The 13,414-nt window shown below is 44.7% G+C and overlaps 1 protein-coding gene across 1 annotated transcript in view; it reads right to left on the bottom strand.

Moving 5' to 3' along the window:
- Positions 1-3,547: 3,547 nt before the first annotated feature.
- Positions 3,548-13,414, bottom strand: part of EIF3D (eukaryotic translation initiation factor 3 subunit D) — a 28,562-nt gene continuing 18,695 nt past the window's right edge. Inside the window, exons 8-16 of the mRNA XM_077277243.1 lie at positions 9,197-9,329; positions 8,957-9,104; positions 8,000-8,130; positions 5,942-6,027; positions 5,722-5,851; positions 5,119-5,261; positions 4,824-5,016; positions 3,967-4,060; positions 3,548-3,668 (exon numbers count right to left, since the gene is read on the bottom strand). Coding sequence (XP_077133358.1) covers positions 3,655-3,668; positions 3,967-4,060; positions 4,824-5,016; positions 5,119-5,261; positions 5,722-5,851; positions 5,942-6,027; positions 8,000-8,130; positions 8,957-9,104; positions 9,197-9,329 — 1,072 coding nt within the window. The 3' untranslated portion in view covers positions 3,548-3,654. The remainder of the gene's footprint in view (positions 3,669-3,966; positions 4,061-4,823; positions 5,017-5,118; positions 5,262-5,721; positions 5,852-5,941; positions 6,028-7,999; positions 8,131-8,956; positions 9,105-9,196; positions 9,330-13,414) is intronic.

Below are 13,414 nucleotides of genomic sequence, written 5' to 3' on the forward strand. Positions count from 1 at the left end.
AGCACTGTGTGATATACCGGTGAACTGCTAGTTTGGTCATACATAGTGCCAAACAAGCCAGAATATTAGCTCTTAAATTTTTTTTTTTTTTGTGTGTGTGTGTGTGTGTGTGTGTAGACCATTCACTACTTCCACCTATCCCCGACCCCCTAAAGATGGCTGGACCTTCATTGTAAATACACACCTGTACTTTGCATCTCTCCCACCTCATTTTAGATTGCACGCTCACAAGCAGGGTCGTCTTATTTTGCTTTAATCATTCTATTATTGTTAACGCTGTTACTTATGACTGTTGTGTTTGAAACTGTTAAACTGTAAAGCGCTGCGGAATATGTTGGAGCTATATCAATAAAGATCATTATTATTATTACTTTTTTATTTTGCTTGTTTCTTCTAATATCACATTTTCTGAGGTTGGAAAGCCACAGTCTATGGATACGCCAATGTCTGTACTGGGAACAATGCTTTGAGTGAAATATTCTTCTGAAAAAGATGGCTGTAATTTGACACATTTAAATGGGTTATCCAACATAAAAACATTAGGAAGTGATGAAATAAAGACACGGCTCCCTGCCTCTGTCCCAGCACTGCTGCTGCAGTGGTACTCTCAGTGTAGTGTGAATGAGCATCTAGTTCCTTTAGCTTTGTGCCCCCCGTGATCCCTGCAATGCACCCCTGTGATACTTGTGCTCCCAGGTGATCTCTGTCCCCTCCAGCTATGTGCCCCTCTGTGATCTCTGTGCCCCCCAGCTATGAGCCCCGAGATCTTCGTGCCACCCCAGCGATGCCTGTCCCCCCAGTGCTGTATATCTCCCCTCCCCAGCGCTGTATGTGCCCCCAAGTGATGTGTATATTCCCCAGTGCTGCATTTACCTCGAGTGCTGTATATCCCCCCCCTTCCCCGAGTACTGTATATCCCACCTGTGCTGTATATAGCCCCCAGTGATGTATGTGACCCCACCGGTGATGCATATTCCCCCCAGTGCTGTCTGTGCTTCCTAGTGATGTATATAGCCCCTCAGTGACGGTTATTCCTGTCCTCTGCCTCCTACTACAGATCCTCTCTTCCTTTGGGGTCAAAGACCTTGCCCTATCTTGGTTCTCCTCATACCTTACCAACCGCACATTTAGCGTTTCCTACTCCCATACTACCTCTTCATCTCGCCCCCTCTCTGTTGATGTCCCTCAAGGCTGTCCTTGGGCCCTTACTCTTCTCAATCTATACACTCGGCCTGGGACAACTCATAAGGTCCTATGGCTTCCAGTACTATCTATATGCTGATGACACTCAGATCTACCTCTGTGGCCCAGATGTCACCTCTCTGCTCTCCAGAATCCCAGAGAGCCTATCAGCCATATCCTCCTTCTCCTCTCGCTTCCTCAAGCTCAATGTGGACAAATCTGAACTAATTATCTTTTCTTCATCTCGCATATCTTCCCTACCTGATCTATCAAAATAAGTGAAATCACACTTCCCCCGTCCCCAAAATCCGCTGCCTCGGAGTAACCGTGGACTCTGCCCTGTCCTTCAAACCGCACATCCAAGCTCTCGCCACCTCCAGCTCAAAAATATTTCCAGAATCCGTCCTTTCTTCAACCCTCAATCTACTAAAATGCTTGTGCATGCCCTAATCATTTCCCACCTCGACTACTGCAACATCCTCCTCTGTGGCCTACCTTCTAACACTCTCGCACCTCTCCAGTCCATCCTTAACTCTGCTGCCCGACTAATTAATCTCTCTCCTCGCTACACTCCTGCTTCCCCTCTTTGCAAATCCCTTCACTGGCTCCCAATTTCCCAGCGTATCCAGTTTAAACTACGAACACTGACCTACAAAGCCATCCATAATCTTTCTCCTCCGTATATTTCCAAACAAATCTCTCAATATCTTCCCTCACATAATCTCCGGTCCTCCCAAGACTTCCTTCACTCCTCCATGCTTATTCGCTCCTCACCCAATCGCCTCCAAGACTTCTCCCGAATATCCCCCATCCTCTGGAATTCTGTGCCCCAACACGTCCAGTTATCCACCACATTTGGATCCTTCAAAAGAAACCGGAAAACACATCTCTTCAAAGAAGCTTACAGCCTGTAATGACCACACGGCCACCTCAACACCATTGGAGCTACCGCAACCCTTGACCTACTGTCTCCTTCCCCATAATCTTATAGAATGCAAGCCAGTAAGGGCAGGGTCCTCTTCCCTCTGTATCAGTCTGTAATTGTTAGTTTATTTACTGTGATATTTGTATTTTGATGTAACCCCTTCTCATGTACAGCACCATGGAATTAATGATGCTATATAAATAATAATTCCCCCCAGCCCCTCCTTAATTTATATGACCCCATGGTCTCCTGTGATGCATATACATCAGTCTCAATGTTTCCTATGTTATGCTTGTACAGCAGTCCCAGCGTCTCCTGTGTGATGTATATACAACAGTCCCGGTGTCTCCTATGTGATGTATATACAGGAGTCTCAATGTTTCCTGTTATGTATGTACAGCAATCCCAGTGTCTCCTATGCGATGTATATACAGCATCCTCTGTGATATAGATACAGCGGTCTCAGCTTCTCCTATGTGATGTATATACAGTAGTCCCAGCGTCTTCTATGTGATGTATATGATTTATAAAACTTATGACAAAAAGTTGCCTGCTCTCCTGGCCGACAAACCTGGAAAAGCAGCTGTGAAAAGCAACATGATCAGTATCACCTAACAAAGCAAATAGTTTTTCTATATTTACTATGTATTGCTTTGTCTGACTTGAACGCTCCGCACTTCACCATGCTGTGATTTTAATTACATCCAAACACAGTTGGTTCTAAGCTCCTCTATAAATGCAGGCTTTACCATGTTATTAGCCATAGGTAAGTGTTCACACTAGGCAGACAGGTTAGTTACCCATCCGTTTTGAGATTACCTTGACGTTTGGTGGATGGGCTCACAACTTTTGGCCAAATCTTGTGCTAAAAATCTCATGTGTTTTTTCATAAATTTCACAAGCCATTATGCTGTTCACATTTCATTTATTGCACATTTCCTTGCCTTAGCACAATAAAATTGAGTGCAGCCATTATCTATTTGCTATGTAAGACTTTTTGGTTATGCACCAGTTCAGACTAGATGGCTGTTTAGTCAGTATCACCTAACAGCACAGCTGCATCAAAAAGCATCTCCAGCCATCACATTAAGGGTGAGTTACCGTAATTAATGGTTTGACTAAAAATACCGGGGTCATTTTCAAGGTGACCATTTTTGTGTGGTCCCCAAATGATGGTAGAAATTTCCAAATGGCAACCTGCCGGAAAAAGGTTTCCCACCCCTGATCTAGTATGTGACCGCTACATGAAATCAATGGTCGCCGCACGAGCACCACAGCTCAGCATAATAATGGCGGTAGTACATGTGAACAATGTTCTTGATGAACCAGGGCCACAGAGTTTAGTCGCCTATTTGTGCATAACACGTTCTATGAAGCGGGACCAATAAAGAGAAAATAGACAAATTTTAAAAGTTTAGAAATCACAAAACACATGAGATATGAGGGTCGGCCTGTGTATAATGTTTATTGGTTTCTGAGAATAGATCTTATCAGACATCGGTGATGGATCTCGCAGTAACTTGAGGAACTCGGACACATCCAGGCACTTAGCCTTCTTCTTCTGTAATGAGAAAAGGAGGAGTTAGAGGGGTCTCTCTGCAAGCACCAATCATATATAGAAGGCAAACAAGGGGGGGTGGGTGTATGTTATTCGGATTGTTTCTATGCTGGAAGAACAACTGAGCTTTTACTTCCTTTGTTAAAAATAAATAAATAGCAAATCGCCCCAAAACAGCCCCACTCTTCTCCATGGTCGGTGTGTGGTACTGCTAGTCGGATACATTCATTTGTGACTTAGCGGACGTACCAGATCATGGACGAGAGTGGAACCGTTACTTGGGATGAACATGTGAATATACCTTCAACTTCTTCCTCCTCTTCTTCGTCTTCATCATCTTCATCCTCATCAGAGCTAAATGTGCCGTCGGGCAGGCTGTATATCCGAATCACTTGCTGTAAAAGAATACAGAACGCTTATAGGTCTGGTGTAGACAGCCTAGGAATCCTCAGGGTGACTGCACTGGGTGCAAACTTGTGTGCAGAAAGTCCACAGTGTAATACAGGAGCAAGCGATATCCTAACAATCTCCTCTACTCGTTGCAAAAATCTGCCATGCGTGAATCGACCTGCAGTGTGGATTTTAAAATCCACAGCATGTCAATTCTTTCATTGTGGATTTCATACTTTACTACAAAACCTGCGTGTAACACGAACATTGGTGCGGTCCCTTTAAATCGGCATCAAATCTGTTAGGTGTGAATTACCCTCAGGCTAGGGCCAAACTGCAGATTGTGTTGAGACTTAAGTATATACTTGATTCTGGGCGTTGTGCACATAGAGCATGGATCCTAAGTGGGTGCACGTGGAGACCCTATGGCTCCATACTGTCATGTTCTAGGCACTCTGTAACCCAATATGGTGGATTTGTACAGCATCATACTATAGAGCGTTCGATAAAGATGCCATGACTTCCTCTTGCTGTTGAGTCCCTTATGAAACATGCCTGCCTCCACAAGATATCGGAGGCTCAATAGGACCATATTTACTATGGGCGGACATTACAGCTCTGGAGAGTATGCACAGCTGATTTGTGAGTTTAATAATTATAAAAGGATTTGGTCTACTATGATGTATTCCATTCTCTGCCTGTGAGTCCTGCTGGATGTGCTCAACAAGCAGATGTAAAAACCCACCGTCATGTCTGGCCTGTTCATACCTTGTTAGGGTCCTTCAGAATCAGGTATTTGCCTTCATCCAGCTTCATACAAATGTCAATCACACAGCGCAAAATGCCCCAGGCATTCTCCATGCTCAAGTTAATTTGGTTAGCAAATTCACTGGGTTTGAACTGTTGCGTGCCGAGGATAACGTGACGAGAAGAATCCTTTACATGGTACCGGGACACGTACCTTCAAAAGAAGAAATGTGAATCAGATTCTAGAAGAGGGAACCAAAGTGCCAGCAAGTTACACAAGATGACTATTGCCCCAAAACTACAACCCCATACTTACCCCAGTTTAAGATACTCTGAGCCGGCCAGCAGAGCACAGCACGTCCACCTGGCCAGTTTATAGCTGTTATTCTTCAGCTCAGTGGCAATCACAGCGCCTCTCTGAGAGTCCAGCTTTTGTCTCCAGTCCACACCATTGCAGTGCTGAAAATGACCGAACACATAAAACATCAGCAAGGCCCCAGCCAGCGCCAGCAAGGCCCCAGCCAGCGCCAGCAAGGCCCCAGCCAGCGCCAGCAAGGCCCCAGCCAGCGCCAGCAAGGCCCCAGCCAGCGCCAGCAAGGCCCCAGCCAGCGCCAGCAAGGCCCCAGCCAGCGCCAGCAAGGCCCCAGCCAGCGCCAGCAAGGCCCCAGCCAGCGCCAGCAAGGCCCCAGCCAGCGCCAGCAAGGCCCCAGCCAGCGCCAGCAAGGCCCCAGCCAGCGCCAGCAAGGCCCCAGCCAGCGCCAGCAAGGCCCCAGCCAGCGCCAGCAAGGCCCCAGCCAGCGCCAGCAAGGCCCCAGCCAGCGCCAGCAAGGTCCCAGCCAGCGCCAGCAAGGTCCCAGCCAGCGCCAGCAAGGCCCCAGCGAGCCATACAATTCACCTACTTACATGTCTCATCACTTACCCGGGAATCCCACTCGTTCAGGGTTTTGACATTGATGAATGAAACCTCAGCATTTGCACCGGTCATTACTCCGTCATGTTCACAACGCACCACCAGGTCAATATCATCTCCCAACTTCCATCTTCGATACCTGGCAGCAAAAAGACAAGGTTTTTTCACAAGTTTTTTTTTTGTGTGTTAAACTGACAATCGAAAAAAAACTAAAACAAAGCCCACTCACCTGTATGCTACAGAGGCTACCTCATTTTTGTCCACATCGTCTTCCATGAAGGGGTTAGAATTTGGAAATTTGTACCTTTCTTTGCCCTAAGGACACATGCAGTTATGAGTAGACTTATTACATAATAACGGCCCCCACTTATTACATAAAGTTAGGGAACAACAGACTGAGATAGGTCAATTAAAAGCGTAACAGATACTGTCCATATAGCAGCATTCATCCTGAACTCCTTTCACCCCCCCCCCCCCCCTCCCCAAGTTTTCGCCTTCCTGACCAAGCCAAATGTTACAATTCTGCCCAGTGTCATTTTATCAGGCTATAACTCTGGAACGCTTCTATGGACACCACTGATTCTGAGATGGTTTTTTGTAACATATTGTATTTCATGATGGTGGTATAATTTCTTCGATATGGCTTTTGTTTATTTGTGAAAAACACGGAAATTTGGTGAAAAATTTGAAACTAATACCGATTGCGCGCGCACCAGGGCTTGGAAGGAGCGCCATTTGACTTTTTGAACGCAAAATTTGCTAGAAACATTAGCAGTGGCCATGTCATATTTGTAAAGCCCCTAATGTGCCTAATGAGGGGAAACACCCCACAAGTGACCCCATTTTGGAAATTAGACCCCTCAAGAAACTTATCTACATGTTTGGTGAGCACCTTGAACCCCCCCCCCCCCCCAGGTGCTTCACAAGTTTATAACGTCGAGCCATGAAAATAAAATAAATATATGAATATATATATATATATATATATATATATATATATATATATATATATATATATATATATATATATATATATATATATATAAACAAGACACATTTTTCCCACAAAATATGGTTTGAGCCCCAAATTTTTGTTATTTTCACAAAGGTAACAGAAGAAAATGGACCCCACAATCTGTTGTGCAATTTCTTTTGAGTTTGCGGATACCTCATATGTGGTCGAAGACTACTATTTGGGCGGACGGCAGGGCTCTAGGGAGGCAAGGAACAATAGTGTTTTTAAAGAGCCCTTGAACTAAAAGTAATATGAAAGCCTCCTACATTTCCGTTAACAGGTGACACACCTGAGAGGGGACTTGCTTTTTGGGGGGATTGGGTTGAAGTTTTTGTAGTGAACATTTTCCATAACGTTTAGGATCACATTTATCCAGAGCTCTACGCTGAGCACTTACTTTGGGGTTTCCAATCTCTGGGTGATGTGTTTCAGATCAAACCCTTGAGGGATCCATTCACTATAGTGAGGCAGAACATTTACTCCGGACTCTGTGTGGCCTCTGTTCAGCGATGTCCTTTTCAGATGTGCACAAAACAGTGGTGGACCGTGCTTTAGTGCATGCCTAAGACAGACACTGCCGGATCACAGGTCCTATGGCGTCCACAGTGCCTCCATCTATCTGCCTCATTATATATAAATTTTCCGCCAGGGGTTCTGTATGAATCACGTATTTCAGAAATTTACACAGAAACCCCAGTGTAAGCGCTCAGCGCAGAGCACAGGATAAATGTGCACTGAGCCTTACGGCGATCTTTGGGAGGCCGAGTGAAAAAAAAATTAAATCAATAGCATGTGAAGAATTGGTTTTATTTATTTTTTACGCCGTTCCTTGTGTGGTATGAGTGATTAGGTGACTTTATTCTTTTGGTTGGTGCCTTTATGTTTGGCTGCTGTCACAGCTATAATTTTTCCATATTTCTGCCAACAGTTATGTGAGGGCTGACGAAACCTGACACAGATTCCACTGTGGATCTGTCAGGTTGTATGTAGCGAAATCCACATTAAAAAAAAGTTAGGCAATGGAGGTTAAATCCACACAGCTACACAGTTTACGCTGTTGATTTTTACAAGGTTTTGTAAACTCTCACCAAGCAGACTGATGATATAACACGCAGACGATTTTGCATTTGTATAACCAGCTTCGTATACGACCCCAGTAAACACACTCTAAAAAAGGTCCATATAGAAAACTACACTTTTTTTCCCTTTCATTTTATGAAATAAAGCAGAGTGCAAATCTGCCAGTCATGATACAGCCATCACGCTGCTCACCATCTGCAGACACTGCTGGGAGAAGTTGTGGTTGATGTATGTTGCCTCCATGGCCAGGTTTCTAGGAGAGTTGAAGGAATTCACTTCATCCTGAGGAGGTTCGTTGGCCGTTTCACTGACAGTCAGCAAATCTACATTCATGAAGATGAAGATAACCAGGGTTAGTAGGTCACATTCAGTTTAGAAAAGGGCAAGCAGAGGTGTTATATATAAAGGACCACCCAAAAATGCAGTGAAAAATGATTTTCCAAAGATCTCGTGTAGAAAAAGGAGCAGGTTTCACACATCTGTCCTTCACAGTGCGATTATGGACTGATGGTCTGGACCAGATGCTTCACCCAAACTCAACTGCCTCTTATGCAAATTATGACGCGTTGGGGAGGTCAGGAGACCCGCAGTCAGTCCGGACGTCATGTGCCATACTCAGATCATCAATGTCGGACGTGTGAAAGTCATCTAAGTCTGCAAAGGAGCTGAACGGTAAGTTGTTTCTAGTTGAAGGCTTCCCCCGTGCACATTAAAGAAAAGTCACCCAAACCGACCATGAAATGTGTATGGGACCTCTCAACTCTCCCTGACTGATTGTGTTGGCTTGCTCCCCTCTTCCCCCTGAAAACTCACAAACGCTTACCCAAATCTACATGTGTACAGTGGAGTTAATCTGATTGAGAATTCGCCTCCAGCTATTTATGGCCACATTAAGACTTATTAACAAGGTTCTTTCATTGGTGCAATTAGTATGAAGGAAAAATTAAAGTCACAACTCCACCCATTCATTAATTGTGCTTAGTACCAAAACTAAGATTCATGTCTCGTGGTTCCTTTATTCTACCAAACTCAGTAGTTGGACCCCCATAAGAAAGACACTGCATCCCCTCCAGCCACACAGGAAACCACTACCTGCAAGCAAGTGAGAAACCTACAACTAAAACTTCACCAAGAACTTATGATCCTCACCAAAGTCTGAGTTGTCTCTCTTGTCAAAGAAGATTTTGGATCCCACTCGCTGAACCACAATGTCCCAAGAGTTGACAGATCGGGTACAGCACATGAGGGTGGCGAGAATGGCATCGGTGGCAAAAACATTTCCCTGAGTCTTTGCCAGCTGTGGACAGAAAAGTATCACAGGCATTTATATGGCTTCCGTACAAGAACAAAGCTCACCAGCAAAACCGGGGTTAGAAAATAATGGAGCACCTTTCTGATGACTGGATCGTCGGTGGTTGTCACAGTATGGAAGATCCTCTTGATGCTCTTCAAAGATCTTTCATTTCTTGTGGTGATTCGATCGAATGCTTTATCGTAATATTCCAGGGCACCGCAGTACTCTCTAGTGTATGAAGCAGAGGTAAATATATCTGGCACTGTAAACCCAACTACAGTCCTACTAAAGGGGTTCTCAAATCACCTAAATGTGTACAAAATGGTCAGACTGGTGTAAAATAATCAGTAATAGTCACCCAACTGATCCTTCACAGGTAATGTTTGACGCTTCACTCCCCCTCATACTTACTGCTTTACTCAGATGGACATGTGAACACTGCAGCCAATCACTGCCTGCAGTGGTAACAAGGTTGCTCCAGAGTAAGCAGTCAAATGCACTAAAACATTAGCAAGGAGAGCGTAGCTATTATACGATGCAGTGAAATGAGTTGAAATGAATGGAATTAAAGGGAACCTGTCACCACGTTTTTGGAAGATGGGATAAAAATAGCGTTAAATAGGGGCAGAGGTGGGCGTTACATTAGTGTGTTTGTTATGCGTTTATTACCCACCTAAGTTGCCGAAATACCTTTGCAAAGTCTCCGTTTTCGCCTGTCAATCAGGCTGGTCTGGTCAAAAGGGCGTTGTCTTCCCCCAGATTTTGCGTAGTTTTCCGTTGGTGGCGTAGTGGTGTGCGCATGCCCAAGGTCCCGAATCCTCTGCCAGGGGATTTAAAAGAGCGCGCTGTTCGTTTTCATTGGTGATCGGTGGGCGCGGCCATCTTCCTTTGGCCGCGCGTGCGCAGAAGCGGCGCTCTGCTGGCCGCGGCTTCAGGAAAATGGCCGCCGCGATATCCATCTGCGCACGCGTGGCATCCCGTGGCCATTTTCCTGAAGCCGCGGCCAGCAGAGCGCCGCTTCTGCGCACGCGCGGCCAAAGGAAGATGGCCGCGCCCACCGATCACCAATGAAAACGAACAGCGCGCTCTTTTAAATCCCCTGGCAGAGGATTCAGGACTTTGGGCATGCGCACACCACTACGCCACCAACGGAAAACTACGCAAAATCTGGGGGAAGACAAGACGCCCTTTTGACCAGACCAGCCTGATTGACAGGCGAAAACGGAGACTTTGCAAAGGTATTTCGGCAACTTAGGTGGGTAATAAACGCATAACAAACACACTAATGTAATGCCCACCTCTGCCCCTATTTAACGCTATTTTTATCCCATCTTCCAAAAACGTGGTGACAGGTTCCCTTTAAAGGGTTTGTCCGCTGCTAGACCTCCTCTTTTATTGGGTTCAGGGAGGTTACATAAAAAAAACCGAAAAAAACAAACAACAATAAAGAAAAAACCACAGAAGAGAGATCAGCCTCCCAGAGCAGCTGGTCTCCTGTACAAAAGGTGAAAACTGGTACGCCAACATAATACCTCTAACACAATATTGCAAATTCGGGTGTCTGATGGTTCTTTAGTATCCTCTACTGAGGGAATACTTCAGAGCTTCTATGACTATTATACCTTGTTATATAAATCTAGCAGTGGCTCTGATATTGATGAATGTTTAAATTATTTATCGGATATAACATTCCCCTCACTGAGTCCATCTCAGCAAGCCCTTATGGAGGCTGAATTCACCCTGGAGGAGGTAGAACATGCTATTACAGATATGGCAACCGGGAAGGCCCCGGGACCTGATGGATTTCCCATTGAGTTTTATAGGAAGTATCGTGACAAACTGGCACCTATACTGCTAAAAGTCCTCAGGGGAATATGGGAGGGGGAGTCTGTACCCGAAACATTTTATGATGCTAATATTGTTGTACTCAGGAAGGAGGGGAAAGATCCTTTGGATTGTGGGTCATATAGACCAATCTCCCTGGTGAACGTAGATTATAAAATTTTCACTAAAATCCTAGCCACTAGATTGAATAAGATCATATTAGACCTCATACACCCGGATCAAACCGGTTTTATGCCTGGGAAAAATACTTCTATCAATATTAGACGGGTACAATCGATCATACAATATAGCTCTTTGGAACCAGATAATAAGTGGGCATTGGCTTCACTGGATGCGGCCAAGGCTTTTGACTCCCTCGAATGGCCCTTCTTGATTGCATGTTTACGGAAGTATGGGTTTGGGAATAAATTTTTGAGGGGGATGGGTACGCTATATGCAAAACCTAGAGCACGAATGGTGGTGAATGGCTCAATGTCTGCATCGTTTTCTTTGCACAGAGGAACTCGACAGGGGTGTCCCCTCTCCCCAGCTCTATTCGCCTTGGCGATAGAGGCCTTGGCAATACGAATGAGATCTTCCATGGACATTAAGGGGATACACATCTCTGATAGGGTAGATGTCATCGGTTTGTATGCTGACGACATGGTGGTGTTTATGGATCAAACGGAGGAAACATTACCGAAAGTCATAACGATGATAGATAGATTCAGCAAATTTTCTGGCCTTTATATAAATTGGGAAAAGTCTGCCCTGATGCCTCTCTCTCATGCTCCAATGTCCGGCCTTGAGACCCTCTCACTGCTACCCATTGTCTCCAAGTTTAAATATCTAGGAATATATATGTCCCAGAGTAGCCACTTAGACTTGCACCTTAATATATTTCCGTTACTAGATGTGGTTAAATCCAAATTTGCCACCTGGGACAAACTGCCATTATCTGTGGCTGGACGTATTAATCTTATAAAGATGATTTTGCTCCCAAAGTTGAGCTACTGTTTTCAACATAGTGCAGTTATAATTCCTAAATCTTTCTTCACAACCCTAAATTCCCTTACTACATCTTTCATATGGGGAAGGGCTAGGCCTAAACTTAAGTTATCCACCTTGCAAAGACCCAAACAGGGGGGTGGGGCGGCTCTGCCAGACTACTACCTATATTACCTTGCTGGTCAGGCTAAAATGTTGAGTATGTGGATGCCTGGGAAAATTCCTCCTAACTCTGAAAACCATATTCTGCACTCAGCTAAAATTGATTGTCCATTGGGATTTTTAGAGATGGAGAGAACTATTGTCCCTCATTTATTACCTCTGCTTCGGTTGGCGCGATCAATATGGAGGCAAATTAAAAAGGTAATGGGTTTTGCTGACATAGCAGCTGAGATGCCATTGTGGAATAATGGTTATTTTTCGGTATTACTGGGCCATCCATCCACCGAATTCTGGATATCATATGGTGTTCTTACGGTAAGAGATCTGCATAATCAGGGGATTTTTGTATCCTTCGAACAGTTACAGAATACTCACAACATACCAAAATCTCAATTTTTTCGTTACTTGCAACTAAGGTCAGCCTTCCAGTCACATATGCGGAGTGTAGGATCGGGTCGAGCTATCTCAGATTTACCGTTAATAGGTATCCTTAATTCGCAGGGTCCCCAGGGGCTTATTTCCTCTTTGTACACTTATCTGTTATCCATGGGTGAGGGGTCTACCATAGATTCAATTAAAGGGAAGTGGGGACGGCTGCTCCCAGACACACTGGGAGAGGAATGGGATGAAATCTTGGAATCCCCAACCAGGGTCTCCCCGTCAGTCAATAATAGAATGACTCAACTATATATTATATATCAATCCTATTTGACACCGACCCGTCTTTTCAAAATGGGTCGCCTGCACTCATCAGACTGCTTGAGATGCCATTCTAGCAATGCAGATTTTATCCACATGATATGGCAGTGTCCTATTGTCTTCCAATATTGGAATGAGGTAACGACGCTATTGACATCACTGGTGTCGATCCCTGTCCCACTAGAACCCCTGGTATGCTTATTTGGAGTATGGGAGGCAGGGACTTGGGATCATCATACGGGAATTTTTCTGAGGGAAACGTTGTTTTTGGCACGAAAGGTATTGGCTTTGAGATGGATGGGGGGTTCTTGCCCAACTCTCAGGGCATGGATAGACTTGGTGAATTCCATTGTTCCATATGAGCGGACGCTATACCAAAATAGAGGTAATCCAGCTAAATTTGAGAAGATATGGGAGAAGTGGAATTCCTCCTGTCACACTGTTTAGGTTAAATAATTCAACGAATATATAGGAAAACGGTGTAAGATGGCGGACATTATCTATCCACAGGGCAGAGTTTATTTAGAATTTCCCTTTAAGCGGCAGCATGTTAGTTTTAGAGGTTCTGTTAAGCAGTTAGTGTTGTTAAAGTTTGAACAGAATATAAACAAATGATTGAC

Source organism: Ranitomeya variabilis, chromosome 8, assembly GCF_051348905.1.
Source record: "Ranitomeya variabilis isolate aRanVar5 chromosome 8, aRanVar5.hap1, whole genome shotgun sequence".
Classification (NCBI taxonomy): Eukaryota; Metazoa; Chordata; class Amphibia; order Anura; family Dendrobatidae; genus Ranitomeya; species Ranitomeya variabilis.